This window comes from Sciurus carolinensis, chromosome 14 (genome assembly GCF_902686445.1).
Source record: "Sciurus carolinensis chromosome 14, mSciCar1.2, whole genome shotgun sequence".
Taxonomy (NCBI): domain Eukaryota; kingdom Metazoa; phylum Chordata; class Mammalia; order Rodentia; family Sciuridae; genus Sciurus; species Sciurus carolinensis.
In genome coordinates, this window is record NC_062226.1 from 49,003,563 (window position 1) to 49,026,389 (window position 22,827).

General features: G+C 39.5%; 1 protein-coding gene and 1 long non-coding RNA gene across 4 annotated transcripts; one reads left to right on the plus strand and one right to left on the minus strand.

Moving 5' to 3' along the window:
* Positions 1-2,480: 2,480 nt before the first annotated feature.
* On the minus strand, positions 2,481-21,981 carry LOC124964290 (uncharacterized). 3 transcript variants are annotated; one of them, XR_007104913.1, is made up of 4 exons: positions 21,418-21,981; positions 18,763-18,843; positions 7,178-7,347; positions 2,481-4,186 (listed from the first exon to the last, which is right to left on the minus strand). It is a non-coding gene; the product is annotated as an uncharacterized LOC124964290 (long non-coding RNA). The 3 variants fall into 3 exon arrangements; XR_007104911.1 differs by lacking the exons at positions 18,763-18,843; positions 21,418-21,981 and adding exons at positions 8,377-8,526; positions 9,859-10,357; XR_007104912.1 differs by lacking the exon at positions 18,763-18,843 and having other exon boundaries at positions 21,418-21,970.
* Positions 3,541-8,473, plus strand: Cdkn2b (cyclin dependent kinase inhibitor 2B). The gene is made up of 2 exons (XM_047524301.1): positions 3,541-4,013; positions 6,710-8,473. The coding sequence occupies exons 1-2, from the start codon at positions 3,858-3,860 to the stop codon at positions 6,968-6,970; spliced, it is 417 nt and encodes a 138-aa protein (XP_047380257.1). The 5' UTR covers positions 3,541-3,857; the 3' UTR covers positions 6,971-8,473.
* Positions 21,982-22,827: the final 846 nt, after the last annotated feature.

Consider the following 22,827-nt stretch of genomic DNA (forward strand, 5'->3'; position numbering starts at 1 on the left):
TTCATACGTAGCATCATCAACTAGAAAATAAACATTATCACTAGTGATCTGCATTATTGTACAATATTAGAACAGAGTCTATTCATTTCCTCCTACTTAACTTTAAAATTCAAAGTCAGCCTACCATTTACTTTTTCTTCTCACTTAGAAATTTTCCACCCTATTAAAAGGCACAGCTGTGACAATTACAAGTTTCAACTGTGTTCCCATACACTTCATCTCTTAAATGTGTTTCAAGCATTAACATCAGGTTGTGCCTCATCCCAGAAACAGCTGGGTTTCAGGGAGAGGTACAATGTTTCATTATCTCACTCTATTGTATAATACAAATGTGCTATTGTATTACATGTGAAATGTCATCGTTGAAGACTACTAATGGTGTGCTGTGAGATGAGCCATTTGGAAAACCCAGCGGAGAAAATAATTATAAGAGTTTATTGGTTCCCCCGCCAGTTTAGCCTAGCAAGACTGCTGCTGTACACTTTTCATGTAAAGAATCAAGGTTTTGAAGCCACACACGTTAGAACCAACATCCCACAAATGGTTAGGTAGTTTACAAGTTCCTTAACTTATCTGATCCTTAGGTTTTATCTGTAAAATTGAGGTATTAATGCCTGCTGTATAGTTTTTGAGGATTAAATAAAATTGCACTTCTAAGGTGCTGGATATAAGGTATTCAACAAGTGTGATTTTTCCTCTCTTAAGTATAGAGAATGTTTACCATGCCTTAGAGAAAATATTAGGTAACCCAATAATCTTTGGAAAACAAGTCTGATATATTGGTTTGGTTTGGTCAAAAAATAAAAAAGTCCATTAACCTTCTTTGTGGCTTCCTTCTTATTTCAAAAGATAAAAAAGGCATTGAAAGATCATATTTGAAGTTTCTAGAATTCCCCATTTGGAGCTCTTTAGGACCACCCAGACATGCGGAACAGGGAGGTGCTGTCCGTGGTGCTAGTAATCACAAATGCCCCTACCAACATTTCTTCCGCCCAAAATTCTTTTGGGTCAATTAACATTTAGGGAAGCTTAAATACCTGCCTCAAGGAAAACTCTCCATCATATTGCTCACTTAGTTTTCCCCACCTCTTGTACCATGCTTTTTCTCTATTCCTATCAAATATAAACAAATCTCTTCCACTTTCTTATCAACTTCAAATGACTTTTCCCTCAGATGCATTGATCATGACTGCTTCTTAAGAAGGTGGCTCAGAAATTGGTTCAGATAATCATTTCCTGGTCTCTTTTGATGGACTTCAGAGAAATTCAGAGCTCACAGTATGGTCAGAGGAAGCAGTTCGTTTCTGATGCATCTTTGAAAAAAACATCTCTTCAGTTGGCTCCTCTAAAAAGTTCCCTGCACCCTCACCCTGAGTTGTTTCCCTCGTGCTTAGTCCGCAAGGTCCCTGTTTATATATCTCTCAGTAAAGTTTTCAAATTAAATTGAAATTCTCTATCAGTTTTGAGTGCCACTACAGAGACTTTCTTAAAAACTCGGGATCCATATCTTAATCAACTGTGGACACCTAGAATATAGGATATGTGAAGTAAGTTTTGTTGAACTAAATTTAATTACTGGCTCCATAAGAAAGAAGATCTCAACAACATTCCTACAAGACAGCTTGTGTTATGTATAAATGTGCACTGAATTTTAGAGTAGCTAGGATTTTCTGAGGAAAGTGTCCTGGGCTAAGTTCATTAACATAAATCTGGAGAGTCAGCCTCTCAGATTACTGACAATATACCAATGCCATTCATTTCAAACTATCCATCTTTCTTCTGCCTTCCCCTTTCTCCCTTAAACCCTTGTAATCCTCATATACTGTCCAAGGGAACTGGTTCTCAAGTAAGACAAAAAGGGTGAATCCATGTTTTTCACTCATAGATAAGATTTCTATTCTTCTGTCCAAACCTAAGAATGTGGTGGCCATCAACAAATAAAAGGCCATTTTCTCCAGAAAAATATGGAAGTTCAAATAAAAGACAGGTAAATGAATCAAGAAACTAAGAAATGGGGATGGGGTGGGAAAGAGAGAGAAATTGTAACTAACTGTGCCTCTTTCCCTATTGTATCAAGGTGAATTTTAGCCCCTTTGAAACTCAGTCTGTAGATCTTCATCCCCAAATTCCACTTCTGTGCCCTTCTGTCTTAAGGAAAAAGCTTTTCCTAACTTCTAAAGGGGAAATCTGAGCTAAGGTATGCTAGAAGAAATGCATTCTGAAGTCTCTTGTTTTTTGAACATGAAAGCAAAAAGCTTCCCCTTTGAGACTCTTCCTCAGGACTCTGAACTTAATTTGCAAATAACTCTTTGGTTTTAGGAGATGTCCACTGTCAAGCAGTGTTTTTAGCAGATGTATAACTTGTGATTCTCTTCCTATTTCAATGTAGTATCAGTTGTAATATTTTAAGCTGTCAAGCAATAAATGTGTTGATTCAAACTCAGGAAGATTAGGAAGAAATGAAGCACTTGATCTTTAAATCTTCAGAAGTGGATTTAATGACAGGTTCAGCCAGTTTAATGACAGGCCCAGTACCACACCCATGTTTTATTATGCTTCATTATTACTGCATAAATGTCCTTTATTACTCATGATAAATAAAAATCAAACATACGCTGAGGTGGGTTTATATAGGTTAGAGGGCAAAGATACATTGCACAAATATCATGAAACCGGGATCTTAAACTTTTTGTTGTTGTTTTGAGATAGGGTCATTTTATACTGCTCAAGCTGACCTGAAACTCCTGGACTCAAGTGATCCTCCTGTCCCAGCCTCTTGAGTAGCTCAAACTTCAGGCATGTGTCAGCAGGAGTCTCAGATTCTTAAAATATAACTCTATATGTGTTACCTATGCCAGGTTGCTAGCCTTGACCTCTTAGTTCTAAAAAGAAAGTTATTTATTTCAGAATCATATCCACAATTCAAAGATAAAAAGAATTTAAAAGACATGCAAAAGAGGATTCTCAGATTTTTTTTTCACTATTTTTCTGGATGACTAAGTCAAATAGGCACACCCAAAAGAAAACTGCTAAGGTTTCTGCACGATGTGAAACTAGTGAAGTTTAAGTACTGCCTGGGGATGAATCTACCCTGCATTGACAGGTGCAGAGCTGTCATTTTCAGGCATCTATAGAAAGTAGGAGTTATTTTCAAAGGTTTTCTCTCAGCCACTTGATTACAATGCAGCGACTAATGTCTCCAGACCTGTTGGCCTAGGACTAAAGGAATACAAATCCTTTGCTCCACCTACTGGGGATTAGGAGCTGAGCTCAGTGGGTCAAGATTTTCAAACACGAAGCCTTCACTTTACCAGACACCCAGCCAGCAGCTCGCGAGCGTTCCACGTTAGAATCTTCTGGGCTGGCTGCCCGACTCCCTCCGCCCCGCCCCTCTCGCTCCGCGCTCTAAACACCGCCCCCATGGTCTGTGACGTCACCGGCCCGCTGCTGGACGTCTCCCCCAGCCCCAGGGACGCGCCCTAGCTGGCCTGCGGGACAGGAGGCGGAGCCTAGGGGGGTGGGGAGAGCCGGGCGGGCAGCCCAGCTGGAAACGGAATTCATTCGCAGCTGGCTCCCCACTCCGCCAGAGTTAGGCAGCGGCCGCGCCAGGCGCTTTTTCCCAGGAGCGAGCCACGAGCGTTCGCTGGTTCTCCGGCTCCAGAAAAAATCCGAAGTTAACCACTCCACCATTGCACCGGCCCCAAACGGCAGAAGGACAGAGAGAGGGGGGTGAAGCTAAGCCTGGCTCTGCTGAGGAGGGAGGAGTGCGCCCCAGCAGTGTGGAAGAAAGTGGAGGGTCGCTAAACTCAGGGTCAGCAGTGGATTATCCGAACCGCTCAGTGTCTGGAGGCTGAGGAATGCGAGAAGAGGACAAGGGCATGCTCGGCGGCAGCGGCAGCGATGCGGGCCTGGCCAGCGCCGCGGCGCGGGGACAAGTGGAGAAGGTGCGGCAGCTTCTGGAAGCCGGTGCAGATCCCAATGGAGTCAACCGCTTCGGGAGGCGCCCGATCCAGGTAGCTGGGGCCCCGGGGCCCGGCCGGCAGGGGGCGCGCGAGCGCGCGGCGCGCCTTCCTTGAATCTGGGCCGCGACTCAGATCTCCACTGACACAGACTTGGGCTGCTGTCTCTGGCTCTGTGCTCTCTTGCTGAAGCAGGTGCAAGGCAGAATTTTACCCAGAAAAAAATCCTAAAGAAAAAAAAAGTAGAGTTCGAACAAACCACTGCTTCAGTTTGCTTTTCTTTTTCCCCTTTGCGATGCTTGGGGATCGAACTCCGGACCTGGTGAATACTAGGCAAGTGCTCTATGACTGAGCTGCATCCATAATCCTCGCTTTTCTTTTTTATAGTGAAAAATATCAATATTTGCTTTGCATCTCATAACCAGAGATGCAAGTAAGAAATTCAACTGGAGAGAAAATGAGGGAATAAAGGCCAATTAGGGAAGACTGTTTTGTCCGTCTACTTTCCAGAACAAAGAAAAATTCCAGGTTTCACAATCTGGACTGAATTTAAGGAATTAAAATCATAGTACGTGAAAGAATTCACTGTGAACTGTGAAGCGACTGTATAAAATCTTTTATATTTTTTCTCATAGAGACAAGTTGAATTCAAAGGAATGAGACAGGATTCCCCAACCACAGTACTTAATGCCTTTTATTTTATGTTAGCAGTGTCTCTTGAGTGATGCATGATAGAAAAAAAAATGCTTCTTTTTTTTTAATTGTTTATCATACTCAAAGCTTGGGTTACAAAATCATTCCTATAACAACTATTAGGTCCTTTTAGAATAGCTAAGATACAGTTATTCAATTTCTAACCCTACTATAATTAGTACTGATTTTTAAAACTTCTTTAAAATCTAAGATGATCCTTTCATACTTCACTGTTAACTATTGTGATCATGTTTAGTATTAATCTCACCATCACACTTTAAAACTAAGCTAGGGGCTGGGGAGATAGCTCAGTTGGTATAGTGCTTGCCTTGTAAGCACAAGGCCATGGGTTTGATCCCCAGCACCCAAAAAACAAACAAACAAACAAAAAAAAAACTAAGCTAATATTAAGAGATCTTGTTAATACTGCAGTTTTTAAGAACGTGTTCATCCCTTTTAAATTATTAGAAAAGTGGTATAACAAATGAGATATTTTAAAGAAGCAAAGATACTTTAAAGTGGTTCCTAATGATTTAAATTTTTATTAATAATTATAAAAGCAACTTTTTTATTTGTAATATTAATCACCATTTTCTGAGATACTAAAAACTACTTCCCCCACTTCTCTGCATCAAAATAGCCTTCACATCATTAGAAGAAATAACTTACAGTTATCATAGTTTTAAAGGGAGGAAATGAATATTTCATTTTTTATAGTAAATTTTATTTTATTTTATTTTATGGTACTAGGGATTGAATTCAGGGGCACTTGACCACTGAACCACAATCCTAGCCCTATTTTGTATTTTATTTAGAGACAGGGTCTCACTAAGTTGCTTAGTGCCTGGCCCTTGCTGACACTGGTTTTGAACTCTTGATCCTCCTGCTTCAGCCTCCCAAGACCCTGGGATTATGTGCACCACCTGTAAAGAAAATGAATATTTCTAATATTTGTAAATAAACCAAAAAGACTAGGGTGCATGCGATGCCTTTCGATTACAAGGTATATGTCAAAACACATTAAACCTACAGGAACAAATAACTGTTTTGGACATTTAGTTACCAAAAATTATTTTATTGTTATCTTAGAATATAAAAGCAAATGCTTCCATAATGCACATGTACATAAATGGCTACTAGGATTACTCCTCCAAAACAAAAGCATCATTGTTTCTAAGCTATGCAAGTTCTACTTTTACTGCTAACATCCATTTTAATACAGCAGAATGTTTACTACTTAACATTATAAAATTCTGTGCAATGTAAATGTAGTTTTAATTTTGCTACATTAAATATATTACACTCTAAATTTTAGCCCATGTCTATAATATTAAGATATTAAATATGGTGAACCATATTTGCTTAATTTAAAGCAAATCATTTGGTGTCACTTATAAGATGCAAGGTATGACTTGATTTACTTCTTCCCTTCTAATCTCCAGTTCTGGCACAAATTATCAGAAAACAATTCGTGTGAGTACAGATACACATAACAATGAAAAAGTAAAAAAGCCTTTCACGGGGAATTTGCTAAGAGAAATAAACAAACCTTTTTTTTAAAACTTACTTGTTTTCTTATTTTCTCCAACTATTCCAACTTCTAGAAAATACTAGTTGACAACCTACTAAATATTTTTAGACCTAGATTAATGAGGGATGGGGGAGCAACAACTGAAACAATTTAATACTTTAAAAGCCTTTTAAACAACTCCAACCATAAATCATTTAACAAATTCCCATGTCCCCATGAAAATCAAGGATTTTTTCCCCCACAGTGATAAATAATCATTTTACTATTAACTCTTTCTTGTCTCAGCACGTTTGAAGAATAAAACGGAATTTAATTTGAGCTGAGTAGAGTATAATGGTGGGGGTGGGGGAGCGATGGATTGCATCAGCAAATAGAAACCAGACGCCAGAAGCTTGTACTCACTTCGGCATTTGGTTGGATATTTCACAAATGGTACAAATTTCTTTAAAATGGCTCTACCTTCCCCACCCCAGCCGGTATCTCTCTGCTTACTCTTGCGAACTGACCACTCTGCTCTTTACCGCAGGTCATGATGATGGGCAGCGCCCACATGGCGGAGCTGCTATTGTTCCACGGCGCAGAACCCAACTGCGCTGACCCTGCCACCCTCACCAGACCAGTTCACGACGCGGCCCGGGAGGGCTTCTTAGACACGCTGGTGGCGCTGCACCGGGCAGGGGCACGGCTGGATGTGCGCGATGCCTGGGGCCGCCTTCCGGTGGACCTGGCTGAGGAGCGGGGCCACCTCGAAGTCACAGCATATCTGCGCGCCGCTGCTGGGGATTGATTGCAAGTTCCCCCAGCCGCCCACAACGACTTTTTTACCCCCCAGTACCTTATCCCCACCTAATTTAATGCAGGTTGCATACGTGGAGCGGCACAAAGCCTGCAAGCCTGTCTGAGCAACTCCACTTCCCAGAAGAAGGAGGAGCCAACCCGGAATAAGTTCATATACGTTTTTTTTTTTTAAATCTGGATCCTACCGTACACTCACCGTGAAGCCAAACGCAGAAGCGTGGGGCAAATGGATCACAGAGATTTAGGAGAGTCTGAAGTTCCAGGTGTTCTTTACTCTTTAGGATTTCCTGATGGAAAGTGCATGTAAAAATCTTCAAGGACCTCGGGTTCCTCTGAATCTTCCAATGGATGACTCTGGGATCAGAGCTGGAGGTGACAGGGATTTGCGTTTGCGCACGCGTCAGTGGGTACAATTGCCCCACAGACCTGGGAAGAGACTCCTTTGAACCCCAGATACGGGTGGTAGGACCCTGGAGGATATACCCCAAACTAGAAAACTGAAGACCAAAGGAGCAGATTTGAGGTGTGCAGGGGTCAATGTATTTTTGCACTGTGCATTGCATGTCAAGTCATGTGCAAAACGGAAGCCCGGGGGATTCACGCCCAGCTCCACCAGAGATGGAGAGAGAAAAGAGGACATGGGAACGATGGTAGATCTGCCCCATATTTTAAAATCCCTAGATCAGGATGATGTAAAGGTGCTGGCTCTTTCTATTATTCCATGAGGTGTGGTTGCCTGTTGCGTTCTGAATATGGACAGATTGAAACAGCGCAGGGAATTAAGTGATGGATTGTAGTGAGAGCAACAATAGCGGTTGACTGTAACTGTTTGCTTCATGTACATACCATAGGATACAGAAATCCCCCTATGAATTGTCACTTGAAAATATTAGGAGATGATTTGTACTTCTGAGGTGTTGTGTAGTAACAAAGTAACTTCTGGTCCTCAATAAAGTGGTGAGGCGGAACTAGCTTTTTAATGAAGCTGTGGCACTGTGACAAACTCAGTGCCAGTTTCTAGATTGCTTTCATCCTTCCTATTTATTCTTTGTTTAAATTGTCTAATTGTTTTCTTTATAAAGTGTCTCAGGGGAAATATTCCAAATGTCTTTTAGAAGATAGATGCACTTATCTAGTAAATTATCTTGGGATATTTCCCAAAAGGTAGCTGAAAAAATAGATTAGGAAACTGTTGAAAATACATAATGATGGCTTGTGGGATGTCTTAATATCTGCTGATCAAACAGTGCACTGCTTTGAGATTTAATTTCCAATGTTGCCTAACCCATTATAGCATTAAACAACTGATAATTCACTGTTTTAGTGAAGAATAAACACTGACTGAACTCCAAGACATGAATGATTTGGTTTAAAAATGCATTTCCACGGACTTACCACTTCTGAGAAATGAAGGTTCAAAAGGATTCATTTTTCCCCTTTGTAAAATAATTGTTGATGATTCTAACAATAAATACTGCTTACATATACCGTAGAAGGTGAAACACAAAATTTGTATATGTATTATGCTTCTGAGAGTTGTCTCTACTAAATATAGATTTAAAAGAGAAAAGAGGGAATAGAAAAATATTTGTGAGTAGAAACTTATAAGAAAGGTTGCTTTTGAACTAAATACAAATTGTTACTTCTCTATCAATTCATTGTTCCCAAAATTAACATATTACTGGGGAAGGTTAGTGGAGAACTGAACCTTATCTAATTGGGGAAGAGATATGTAGGTTTTCAAATTTTTTATTTGTACACTATAATTATATATAATAGTGGCATGCATTATGACATATTCATACATGCACAAAACACAATTTGGTCAGTTTCATTCCTCAGTACTTCCCCCACCCCTTCTCTCCTAATCTCCTTCCTCTAATCTATTGGTCTTCCTTCTATTTTCATGAGACTTCGCCTCTCTTCTTTCCCCACTTTTTCTCACTAGTTTCCACATATGAGAGAAAACATGACTTTATTCTTTTAAATAAATACCAAGCAGTGGTATGGTATGGTGATTTCATTACTAGTCTTTTGAGAAACTTCCACACTGATCGTCAGAGTGGTAGAATTTACACTTCCACCAACAATATATATGTACTCCTTTTCCTTCACATCCTCAAGAGATATATGTTTATTGACACATAACTTGTAGCAAGCATGCTTTACATTTGTTCATTTAACACAGCCCTGGGAGGTAGGTATTATTTTCCTATGATGAGGACAATAAAGGAGAGAAAAATCAAATAACTTGCAAAGTTTAGAAAGTATTTGTTTCATGATGTGCAAAGTAAGTCCATCTGGCTCCAAAGCTTTTGGGTTTTCATTTTTTGCTTTGTTTTTAAATTTACAAACAATAGGATTTGATTTGGCTCATTAAACTGGAAGCTGGAAAGTCCAGGAACCACGTCTATGGAGGGTCTTCTTGCTGCTTCACAACATGGTGGAAATCATCACCATGGGGATGAGGCATTTCAAACTCCAAACCCTTGCGTCCTTTCAGTCTTCATTAATCCATTGGTGAGAGTGAAGCCCTTACTGTCTCAAAACATCTCAGTTGGCCTCACTTCCCAACATTATTGCATTGGGGATTCAGTTTCCAGCACATGCTTGGGGTTGGGGAAGCACAGTTAAACCAAAGCATAGAACTTTTCTCATATAGCACTTTATCATCCAGCCTTGCTAATATTTTTGGAGTCACCTAAACATGCTAAATTCTTCCCTATGCACCTTGGCACATAGTTTTCTTCTGATATCTTTGCTCCTACATTATCAGTCTAGGCATCCTTTATGTATCCTGCTAGGCTCAGCTTAAGGGAACAAGTTTTCAAGGAAACCTTTCAATAACCACTGAATATGTGTTGGTTGAAAACTTACCAGAATAACTACTTCATCCTGAAGTTGAACTGGATGCCCTCCTCTATGACACTGTACTTGTTCCTCCAGCATAGAGTTAATCAAACCATATGATGGTGACTGATTTCTTTCTCTCTCTCCTGCAATAACTGTTAACTCATCAATGGCAAAAAGCTTATCTTATTTTTTAGCCCCTGTGAATCAGTGTCTGAAACAAAACACTCTGGATAAAAAGAGCCACTTCATATTATTAGTTTCAAAGGAAAAAATTAAATTCTGATGTAATATCAATGTTTACTGATAAACAATCAAATATAAAGAAAGGTTAATGAAGTACTTGCTTTCTACTCAAAAAGGAATCTTCACTTTAGGACTCTAAAAGTAATGTATTGCTGGGAGAGTTAGTGTTGTAAAATTTTTATCATAAATAATTTCTGAGAACACAGATTGCATAATGCTAGGAAACTTTTTTTTTTTTGTACCAAGGATTGAACTGAGGGCACTCAACTGCTGAGCCATATCCCCAGTCCTATTTTATTTCGAGACAGGGGCTTACTAAGTTGCTTAGGACCCTGCTGTTGCTGAGGCTGGCTTTGAACTCTGGATCCTCCTGCCTCAGCCTCTTGAGCCTTGGGATTACAGGCAAGCACCACTGTGCCCCGCTCAACCACATGCTTTTAAAAAACTGGTTTCACAGTATGTTGTAGTTAAAGAACATTAGAAGATTTTTTTTAAGGACATGATTCAGACAGTGGGATACATACTTTATGAAGCTACGATATGTGGAACTTTCAAGTGTAATGAAGACATGTTGTAAAAATGAGAATGTACCATTACCAGTAACTGCTACATTTGTAGTTAGTACTAATTTAGCTATAGAGAAATGGCAGATGAACTGCAGAGAACAAACAATTCATCAGTCCTGGATGAATCTCTAGGTCAGTCAACAGAGGAAGTGTTCAGTGCCTTGAGAAAGGTTTTAATTCACGAGAATTTCTCAGTCACCCTGTGAAATGGTGTGGGGTTTAAGAACATGTAGAATGTGTGCAAAAGGTAATCTACCTCTCTCCTTTTTTTCTTTTTTTTTTTAACTGTAAATTGACAATTAATATACACTTATATGGGGTACAAAATAATGCCATGATTTATGAAGACTGTGGAATAATTAAATCAAGTCAGTTGTTAACATAACTATCACCAGAAATAACTACACAAGGTGAAAGTCAGATACAGAAGGACAATGCCAAAAGTTCTCATTTACATGTGGAATCTAAATTGAATTTATTGAAGTGGAGACTGGAGAATAGGGATGATGGTTCAATTAGTACAAAAATCTGCTAGGAGGAATACGCTCCCCTTTTATTTCTATTGAATAAATTGGTGAAAATAGTAACAGAGTATCATACATTTCAAAACTGCCAAGACAGTTTGAATGTTCTCACCACAAAGCTTATAGTTTTGTTTTGTTCCCATTGACCATCCTGTCCTCTAATCATGAATAACACATGAGGAAAAAAAGCCATTAAAATTTTTTTAAGCAGAAATAACACAATGATCTCCCACTTTAAGTTCTCAGGGTGACTTTTAAATTCTGGTAAATGTAGACAGATTGTTTTAAATCTATTTTCAATTTTGCATTATGGAGAAACCCCCCCAAAAGACCTCAAAACTTTTAAAAGAAAGATAATGGAACCCTCATTTTAAAATTAAGCCATAAGGATAGACACTATAATTCTAGTTATCACTTAGGCTCTCAATAACTATTGGCTATAAGAATATTATTTTAAAAGTCTTTATTATTCTACAATTACTAAGAAATATTCTGCATAAAAGATGTCAACTGCTAAATCTCCTATTTGATTTATAAAACCCTATTTGTCCTTTAAGTTCCAAGATGTTTGCATTTGCCAGTTGCATGAGATAGAGTAGCATGAGACTCTTGAAATATATATATATATAAACATATATATATATAAACACCCACACACATATAAAATATATATTATATGAAACATATGTTCCTTCTTTCCTGATTTATCGAGGGATCTTTGTTAATGATACCTTGATGTGAAGAGAAAATAAAAAGGAAAATGTGATTGTGAATCCCATAGTACTATATTACATTATTATATCTTATAAAGCAAAAGCAAACATTATTGTAAATCAATTACTATTTGGTGGTACTGAAACAGTAACTTATTACTGCTATGTAAAAGTTAACTCAGTTCAAAGCCACCTTGCAGACAGTTTTGGTTGATGGGTTTTATCAGCTGCACAAGGAGATAACCCTGTTGAATTAGTTAAGGATTTCAAGTGGAAGGATACATACAAACACATATGGTTACTTTATTCGTGAGTCTTGCTTCTGGCTCCACTAAATAACTCCAGAAAATTAAATATACCTAGTAATTTGTGTAACTAAGTCTAAAATATTACCATGATTTTAACAAATCCTACTACCTGACCTTTACTGAGAAATTCAATAATTCACGCATTTGACCTTACTTTAACTTTCTTTCTTCAGTTACAATATGTACAATCAGAAAAATTAGAATGTATACTCCATTTATGTATGATTTATTAAAATGCATAAATGCACTGTCATGTATAACTAATTAGAAAAAATTAAAAATAAAAAAATTTAAAAAAACAAGGGCATTTAACTATGAAAGAAAATCTGTTTAAAATTCCTGCCCAGCAGAGTGTAATGCCTATAATGTTAGTTACTCAGTAGGCTGAGGCAGAAGAATCTAAAGTTCCAGACCAGGCAACTGTCTCAAGATATAAAATAAATAACTAAATGAATAAAAATAAAAACGGCTGGGGATGCAGCTCAGTAGTACAGCACTTGCTTAGCATGCGTGAGGCACTGGGATCAATTCCTAGTAATATAATAAAATCAAAAGTTACTGTGATTTAATGGTTAAAATTAGTAATTTCAGAACTAAGAAATGAAACAGGTTCAAACCAGTTACAATAAAAATGTGTTTTGGCACTGGGGTTTGAACAGGCATGATTTTATGATAACTTATGTCCATATTATGGCAAACACAATATACTGTCCAGGATCACTAATTTATCTTCAGAAACTAGGTATTTGAACCAAATATTTGGCCAAAGGCCAAATATATTACAACTAATTTCACTTGCACATGCATTGAGATTCTATACTTTCCTTTATTGGAAATATTAAAAACAAATCAGGTATACATTATAATAGTTATACAATATATAATGTTAATATTATATAACATATAATATGCCATATATAATATATACTATATAAAAGTCAGTTTTTTACTGACTTTATAATCATCCCTCAGTTATTTTAAAAAATGAAAGATATGCTCATTTTCCTTTTATACTTTACTAGAAGTTGGTTGTTTTTATGAGAGGATATGATCTTAACAATGTTCAACACATTGCTATTCTACCCAAAGCAAAGCAAGTAGAATTAATTATCTACAAACTTGTAGACATCATCTGAAGAAGCACTCTTGGACTACCTTCTGAAACCAATGCAAAAGTCAGTGACTTCTAAGTACAGGGAGGTTTGCTCTTATGTTTACATCAGCTGATAATCATAACCAACTTCTGATTTGCTTATTAGATTTTTCATTATCAGCAGAAACTATTTGACTATCTGATAAAAACTAGAAGAATAATTATTAGGTTGGTGTAATTTCACAGCATTCAATTATTAAGCTACAGGTAGATAAATATAATCACATATTTTAAGAAGATAATTTTAATTTTAGAAATTACTTGAGAGAACAATAACAGTTGAGCCTCAATACTTTCAGTATATTCTCCTGTTCTAATTATAATTCCAGAAAAGGGAGAGGAAATGAAGGAAAGAAACTAGGACTTGATTGAAAGAAGGCATTGGTTCCCATGTTCTCTTCAACTTTTTAAATATATGCTGCTAAATCATGTAACTTTCATTAGCCACAATTTTCTTCATGTGTAAAAATGGGAATTGGACTAGATTATTCCTAAGTTCCTATCACCATTAAAGTCTTATATCTTTCTGAATTTGTTGCATACATGACTATGGTGTATAAATATTTCTGCATATACATGCCTATTTATATATTATTTTATTTAATTATTTTGCCATAGTGTGAGCTAAGGAAAGATATATAGATCAATGGAGAAGATATATAGATAATAGAGGAAAAACATATTTTTAAATTCTGGAGCTCAGGGAGTAAGTACTACCTCTACCACTTCATCAAAAAAAAAAAAAAAATTACAGAAGTTTGAGAAAACTAAGACAGAAAAGATCCTGTGGAAAATACTTAAAGTTTTAAGATCTTTCTCACTTCATCTTAATTCTGATTTTTCCTGTTATTTTTGCATTTCCACATGCCATTCAGATCACTAGAATGTTTTTTTTCTTTTTTTTCCTTTTCATCTTTGGTGTGTATGTGTGGAGAACTCAGGGAACTCTACTACTGAGCTATGCCACCAGTCCTTGCTAAGTGGCCAAAGCTGACTTTGAACTTGCAATCCTCCTGCTTCAGACTCTAAAATCACTGGGATTACAGGTGTGCACCTCTATGCTTGGCTTAGAACTGTTTCTTAAAGTGAGCTAACCAAGTAAATTCAACATATAAAATATTGAGTAAATAGGTATTCATATGCTAATGTAAGTACTCTGAAGAAAAAGAAGCGATTTTTTTTCTTAATTGGGGGGACATGGTACCGGGGATTGAACTCAGGGGCACTAGACCACATCCCCAGCCTATTTTGTATTTTATTTAGAGACAGGGTCTCACTCACTGAGCTGCTGAACACCTCTCTTTTACTGAGGTTAGCTTTAAACTCACAATCCTCCTGTCTCAGCTGCTGGGATTAAAGGCAGTGCCCCCAACTAAGAAGTGATTCTTATATGAGTCTACAACGAGGCTTTTGACTTAACTTGGGTTGGCATAGGGGTTTGGCTCAAGAGGAAAGGATGAAGATGTTGGAAGAAATTGAAAGTGTAAAGACAAGAAAAGCTAAATGATGTAAAAGAAATCATTAGAGGCTAAGAAACTCTGTGAACATCTGTCATAAATTTTACAGAACTACTCCTAAGGGGTCACTTTCTGGATTGCTACCATCAAATTCCTTGAAACTTTAAGTCTGTAAATCTTTGCTGATTGGTTGTAGGAACCAGCTGGTTAGGAAACACGTCTGTATCGACTAATATATAAATGCAACCATTTCAGGAGGGCAGAAATGAGATTAAAAGAGAATAACTTTAGGCACTGAAGGAGGAGGAACCATGGTGTTATTTTGTGGAAGATGGGTCAGCAGTTCAACAGATTTACTCAACAAAAACATTGTCTACGTGCTGCTGGGATTTGTGAAAAAATTCCAGGCTTCAAATAATAAAAATAGAAATAATAGAAATGTGTTCACTCCCTAATCCTATCCTGATTTTTTTAATAAAATTTTTCTCAAGTTCAGCTATTCAAATGGGATGATTCCATTCTTGTCTCTTCAATTCCCTACTCAGAAGATTTTGATATCACTACATGCATAAGGGAACTTCCATAAACTTAAGGAACTTTCATATATCCAACCCTATTAATTACTTAATACACAAAGATTTTCTCTGAAACCAGTACTGCTAATGAAAACTATGTAACTGGCATGGATTATAAAACAGTAATGTGAATCAATGTATGTGTCAAAATGAACACCAATTCTGATTTACTAATTTGAGATTTGAACTAAAAATGAAACAAAGACTTTGCTGGAAAAAGAACTATGAACAATGTACTAAGGTGAAATGCTGGTTGGGCTGGGGGTGTAGCTGAGTGGTAGGCACTTGCCCAGTATGCAGAAGGCTCTAGCACCAAACAACAAAAACAAAAACAAAGCAAAACAAAACTGCTAACAACCTTACAGCTATACTAAAAGCAATATTAAAAGTCCCGTTCTCACTCAGAAGCCCCTAGCTTTAGACTTCTGGTATACACATACAACCCATCCCGGTATTTAAAAAAAAAAAAAAAAAAAAAAAAACTTCCAACAGAGTTCAAGTTAAAACTTTATGACCAATTACAGTAATTGAACTATGCTCATTTTCCTTTCATATTTGGCCTGACCTCAAATGCATAATCTTTTTATCCACTTGTTAACAGAATACTATTATCATGTGGTTAGAGCTACTTCCTCTGAACTCTGTCTCCATTTCATTTTAAACAAACTTCTGCTACCTTCTATCCATTCACAAATCTCTTCCATCTCCTTGACTTGGCTAAAAACTGAATCTTTCTGAGAATTTCACTTTCTTGTGCACCAGATACATGGTTCTGAGCTATAGATAACACAGCATGATTTAACCAGAGTTGTGAGTCTGGTATTTAGGTAGTTTTTGGTGTACTCACAAACCAAATATGTGAAGATTATCCATTATCCTTCAGGTTTTTCTATTTTCTTAATATAAATAACATAATTACAGTTATGTAATTAAACTGCAAATGTCACTGCATGCAATTATGCCTTTTATAATATAAGAGATAATATATGAACAAAACACTAAGCAATTTCTTCTGTTTAAAACCCATAGACCAGTCTGCAGGTTTATTGCTAACACTTTGAGTTTTCTTCTAAATGGTGTCTGCTGGAAAAATTCATATGGAATGGCTTCTCATAGAATCTGAGTTGAGTCCCTAGTTCTACAACTTTTCCTAGGGCACAAAAGTACCCTTCAAAATCCTGTGTATCCCCTATCAACATGCCACCTAGAATTACAATCTATAACCTTTGATTATCTTCTACTACTCTCCAATCTCTGTACCACCTTTGATACTTAGTTATTGCAATAAACCTTTCCAGCATTTCACAGTGGCATCTGATCTACTTAAACCTTACCATAAACAGAAATATTTAATGTCATATCCTTTTTAGTAAAAAATTAAATGACTATTCCACATTTACCCTCCAGGTATTTACTGTGCCTATACAATAAGCGTGTTGGTCCCAGTAGTCACTTGAGAGCAACACGTTTAAAACCATTACCATTTGAGGCAATTGGTTCTCAACCCTGGCTCCAAGTCAAAATTATCACACAGGTTTGTTGTAAAATTCAGATTTGCTGATCAGCTCTAGGTCGACCAAATTAGAATATGTATGTTTGACCTCTCAAATGTCTGTACTTGTTAATTTAATAATTCTTGCTTATAGTAAACTTTCAAACAGTCCAGAAAGCAGAAAACATGCAATAAAAATGTCCTGAAACTTCCTTCCCCCATTTTCACTATCCAAGGGTAAACACTATTTGAAAATTATCAATTATCCTTCCAGAAATATTGGTATATATAATTGTAAACACCCCTCCCCCAACACACATATTTGAAAATATACAATTATATATTTGAAAATACACAATTATACTATTCTATCACTTACTTTCTTTGATTAGCAATAGTTCTTTGACAGCTTCCATTATCAGCACATATAGATTACTTCATTTTTTCTAAATGTATAGTTTCGTATTTTATGGATGAGTCCTAATTTTTAAAAATCACTCATACCAAGTGTTTCTTTTGTCTTGTATTTTTATAACACTACTAACACACTATATTATATAATGAACATTTTTTGCACATTTATGTGAACCATTTGAGTAACAGGAGTAAAATTGTTGCTTAAGGGACACCTCTATATATGTATGTGTGTGCACGTGTTTATAATCTTTCCATACTTATGTTTGTGTGTTTATATATATATATATTCATACTTTTAGATAGGTACATATGCATATATATTATACATACTTTTCACACTTATGAGTTATTGCTAAGTCACTTATTGCTAAGACACACACATGTATGTCCATACAAACATGTATACAACATATTTTTCCATACTTGTATATACAGCATTATGTATACACATATTTATATAGTGCATGTGTACACATGTATATTTCTACACATTATCTGTGTATATTTGCACTATTTATTGAATTACAAGAATGGAAAAGATGAGTCAGAGGGAATATATATGCACATACAATTTTGATTGATACTGTAGTTACCTTGCAAAACAATTATATTGTTATAAAAGTGTGTATGAATGACTGTCTCTTTGCTGCTCCATTTTATTATTGCCAGACTTATATGAATTTGTTTTTGCTTATATATCTTTGTAATAAACGAGATTCAGTATTTTTCACCTTTTGTATATAAACTATAAACTGCCTCATAATTTTGCCATTTTTTAACTGGGTTATCTTTTGATTGGTTTATGTGTTTATTCATATATTCTAGAAATTAATCTTTTGTCATATATGATCAAATAATTGATTTTAAGTCTTTCCTATTGTGTCTCTCATGCCTTTGGGTTTAGGATTTGGGCATTTGTGATGTTGAGAAAATTTCTCATGAAGTTGTGCAAATCAAGAGTTATAAGGGCAGAAGGAGAAAAGGACAAGGGATAAGCAGTGAGATTTGCCTCTTCTGTACCTGACTGAGAGATGACAAACCAAAACAGAACATTCTTTTCCTTTATTAAAAGACTCAAAAAGTGCCTGCCAGATTTTTAGGCCAGTGGAAGAGAGCAGAGAAAAGCTCTCACATTTAGTAATCTGCCTGCATGAGTGATTCACAGACAACTTACTTGCTGTTAAACCACACCTTTGGGACAACAGAAAGAGCGCAAGTCTAAAGATCTTCCTGAAGCTGGTGCACTGGTACATGCCTGTAATCACAGCTACTTGGGAGGCTGAGGCAGAAAAATAGGAGAATTGCAAGTTTGAGGCCTAGGCAATTTAGCAACCATGTCTCAAAATTAAAAAAAAAAAAAAAGACTGCGGATGTAGTTCAGCGGTAGGATGCTTGTTTAGTGTGCTTGAGACCCTAAATTCAATCCCCAGTGACACTACAAAAAAGAAAGAAAGAAAGAAGAGAAAAAAGGAAAAAACACCTTCTTGATGATTCCAACCCTGGCACTTGCTGACCATGTAGTATCCACAATTTGAACCTCTCTGGACCTCAGTCTTCTCACCTGTAATATTATAGAAATAATCCCAAATTCAAAGGGCCACTGAAAGATAAAACAAGTGATTCAAGCACATTCTCAACTCCTAATTGTTAATTTTTTGAAGAGCACATAACCTAACCAAAAGTCTCTTGGAATTCTGAAAGTGTCTGAAATACCAAGTATTCTATTAGTTACTTTGCTAGAGAATCACCTATATAATTACATTTTGCTTAGACAACTTAAAATTAGAATTCCCCACACATGCAACTGAAAGAGGACAGATGCTAGACAGCAAGGGGAAAACAAAATGGAATTTAAAAGTTTAAATTTCTAAAAGTTACATTTTTTGAACAGAGAACCTACTAGAAATCATCATCTTACTCAAAAGGCATTCCTCTGAAAAGGGCAACTGCTTTTTTCTCCTAGGCAAGTTGCCATAGAGAGAAAACAGTTTAAGCTATACAGGTTTGCTAAATACAGACAGATCCCTGAATTAAAATTTGACTAAGAAACTATGGGTTACTCTCTCTCTCAAGCAGGACAAAATAATATGATGGTGAATTATATATGTCAACTTGGGTAGGCTGTGGTACCCAGTTTTTTGGGAAAGCACCTGTCTGAATGTGGCTGTGAAGGTATCTTTTAGATGTAATTTACATTTCAGTCAGTAGATTTTGTATAATGCATACAGGGTTCATAAACTGAATGGGTCTTATCCAACCAATTGACGGATTTAAGAGAAAAGCCTGCAGTCCCTCAAGCCTGCAATACCCACTCTTCCCTGGGTTTCCAGATTACCTGCAAATCAGCTACATGACAGCCCGCCATTTCCTGAGTCAATCCTTAAAATATATCCTATCCTATCCTATCCTATCCTATCCTATCCTATCCTATCCTTTTATCGTATCTTACCGTATCCTATCCTATCTTTTATATCCTATATCCTATTCCGGTTCTGTTTCTCTGGAGAACACTGGCTACTATAAATAACAATTTCAAGAAACGAATAATGGCCTTCTCTCCCCTCGCCACCATGGTTTATTAACACAGCTAATCACCTTGTCTGGGTCCAGGAAACTCTTCACTCCTCCATTCTAGAATCCTTAAATCCTACGCTGATATTCAGCAGCAGTGTTTCCTGCAGAGGATTCTTTCTCTGACCTACCCCTTCCTAAAGTGCCCTTCCTTTGTGGTCCCACAGTTCCTCTCTCCCATGAAGTTCTTTGGAGAGGGTGCTGAGAGACCGACACAACAAACAAATGCATAATTAAGGTAACTTTTGCAACTTCAGCACTGTAAGGGGGTGGGGGCTGCCGTGGTGTGAGGGTGCCCTAAAGGGAAAGCGTTTCTTAGTAGAGATTGTGGATAACAGAGCAGAAAGGAAAGGAGCCAACCTTGAGAAAAAAACAGAAAGAACATTCATTCCAGGCAGAAGAGAGGCAAGTAACCCCCTTCACTGAGCACGGTGGTGGGTGAATTATGAGTGAATCCTACCGGAAAGGTGCATTTGTAAAAGATATTCAGTGAAAATTTAAGAGTAATCGCTAAGTCTCACTCCATCCGACTGGCCGGTTCTTGGGTCCTAAGGGATAGCCGCACCATCAACGTCACGTGATGGGGCGGAGGAATGGGAGAGGAAAGCACCCTGCTGCTGTGCCCGGCCTTTCAGTTACTGAACAGCTTTAGGTGAATGGCTTGGCCAACCCAGGCCCCACGTTCCTCCTCCGTAAAGTGAGGGGACTTGGTGGCTGACACATAAGGCCCTGTGAGCTCTCACGCTTAAGTGGAAGTGGTTCCACTAGCCAGGCCACTAGGCCCGAACACATGAACGGGAAGCCGCTGCGAGGCGGCCACATTTCCAGGCGCGGAAAGCTAGGCCTAGTCCCACGAACTCTTGCACACGTTAGATCTTCCAGGCCGCGGTTCTTGCCTGAAAGGCTCTGGACAGATCCAGACAGACCGCAGGCCCAGGGAGTCGGTCACCCGGTCAGCGCCGCGCGCCTGAAAGCCGCGTCCGGGGCTCGACTTCCCGCTTTCGGAGAGTCGCCGAGCCCGCCGCGGAGCTCCAGACCCAGAGCACAGACTCGCCGAAGTGCGCTCTAGGACTCGGCTTCTCCGTGTCCTCAGGCCGCCCGGTGTCCTCGACTCACCCCGTCTTTATGCTGCTCCTTCCTTTCCTTCCCCCGCTTTTCCTGTTCTGAGTGGACCACCGCGGAGGAGAAGGGAGGGAGGCTCTCTAAAAAGAAAGAATCAGTGATGTGGAAGAAAAGAGAGGGCGGAGGGAGAGCCAGCGCGCAGAGTTGTCGGGCAGCGGGAGAGCAAGGTGGCGGAGCGCAGGGCGGAGGAGGCGGCGGCTGCGGGAAGCTGCCGGTGCCCGAGCGACAGCGAGCGGTCCGTGGGGGAGGGGAGTGCCGGAGGAGGAAAGAGGAAGAAGCGCTCAGATGCTCCGCTGTATCTTGAAGCCAAAACCGAAAATAAAAACGGCCTAGATGAACCGGACTCGGTTCTCACCCTTGTCCGATAACTTAGGCGAGACCGGGTGCTGGTAGGGGAAGGGGAGCCGTACTCAGCTTGGACCCCGGGATTGGCTCCACCTACCTGGTGCCGAGCCCGGCCCTCAGCATCCAGATGTCGTGTCGGTGCGCGCAGCGGTTTCTTTTAATTTCGCTGGTTTCCCAAATCTAGAAACCGAACGGAGCGGCATTTTCATTCAAAACTGACATTCAGCTTCCTGATTGGCGGACAGAGCGAAGAGCTGGCCTTGCTTTTCTTTCTTTCTTTTTCTCTTTTAAATAATCCTATTTGGAAAAACGGAACACTCTTGTCGCTGGGCGCGAGGAATAAAGGAAGGGAGACAGGAGCGGCACCCAGCAGGACCGGGCCCGCGGGAGCGCGGCGGTTCCTGGTAGGGCCGTGTCAGGTGACGGATGTTGCAGGGGGCGGGCTGCCTGGAGATGCGTCCAAGCGTCAGGCCCTGGGGCTGTCACCGCGTGGGGCGCCCGCGTTGAGGGTGAGAAGGTGGTGGGGCGGGGGAGCGGTGGGGTTGCGGATAAGGCGGGAAAGAGCGGGTAGGCCGGAGGGAGAGGAACCCAGGACGCCAGCCTCTCCCGCGCGCGCCTCCCTCTGGGCGCCTCGGCCGCCTTTCCCGCGCGCACTGGGCACCGAACGGTTCTGCGCTCTTGGGCTGTAGCGGGTGGGGGGAGCAATGGCGCGCGCGGGGAAGGAGGGTGCGCGCCTGCGGGGCGGAGATGGGCAGGGGGCGGTGCGTGGGTCCTAGTCTGCATTCGGGGGATAGGGGCGGTGCTGCTTACCTCCGGCGCTAAAGGGCGGAGCGGCGGCTGAGGAGCTCGGTGGCTGTGGCAAGAACATGGTACGCAGGTTCTTGGTGACGGTCAGAATCCGGCCAACTTGTGGCCCACCGCGAGTGAGGGCTTTCGTGGTGCAGATCCCGCGGCTGGCGAGGGAGTGGACAGTGCCGCGTGAGCAGGCCGTGGCGGTCCTCGTGCTGATGCTAGTGAGGAGTCAACGCAGAGAGCAACAGTCGCATCCTAGAAGACCAGGTAGGAAAGGCCCTCAAAACACCCTGGGCGCAACACTTGAATGATTTTTGTTGGGTACGATTTAGTACACAGATAAGTCATCTGCACGAGGCGAGGAGGAGATTACCGGGTTAGGGACTGGACGCCTTTCCCCCATTCGTGTTACAGACACTTAGGAGATACGGTTCTCCCACCACGTTGAGCCCAGAGCCCCCTTCGCAACCCTCGATCCTGTGAAACTCCAAGGGGAACCGAGGGCTTCTAAACCCATCTGAGAAGTCAGTGACTTCTGAATTGGTGGAAGTCAGTGAACTACACACACACACACATACACATACACACATAAACACACGGTAAGGTGTATTTCTAGAAACTTTATTTCACCCTGGGGGAAATTACTGCTAACGGTCATAGATTTCAAGAGACCGCCTTTTTTTTTTTTCCACCCAGCCTCCAGGCCGGGTGGCCC

Coding starts and splice junctions, on each gene's coding strand:
- Cdkn2b (XM_047524301.1), top strand. CDS start 3,858: ATGCGAGAAGAGGACAAGGGCATGCTCGGCGGCAGCGGCAGCGATGCG. Junction 4,014..6,709: donor TCGGGAGGCGCCCGATCCAG/GTAGCTGGGGCC, acceptor TCTTTACCGCAG/GTCATGATGATGGGCAGCGC.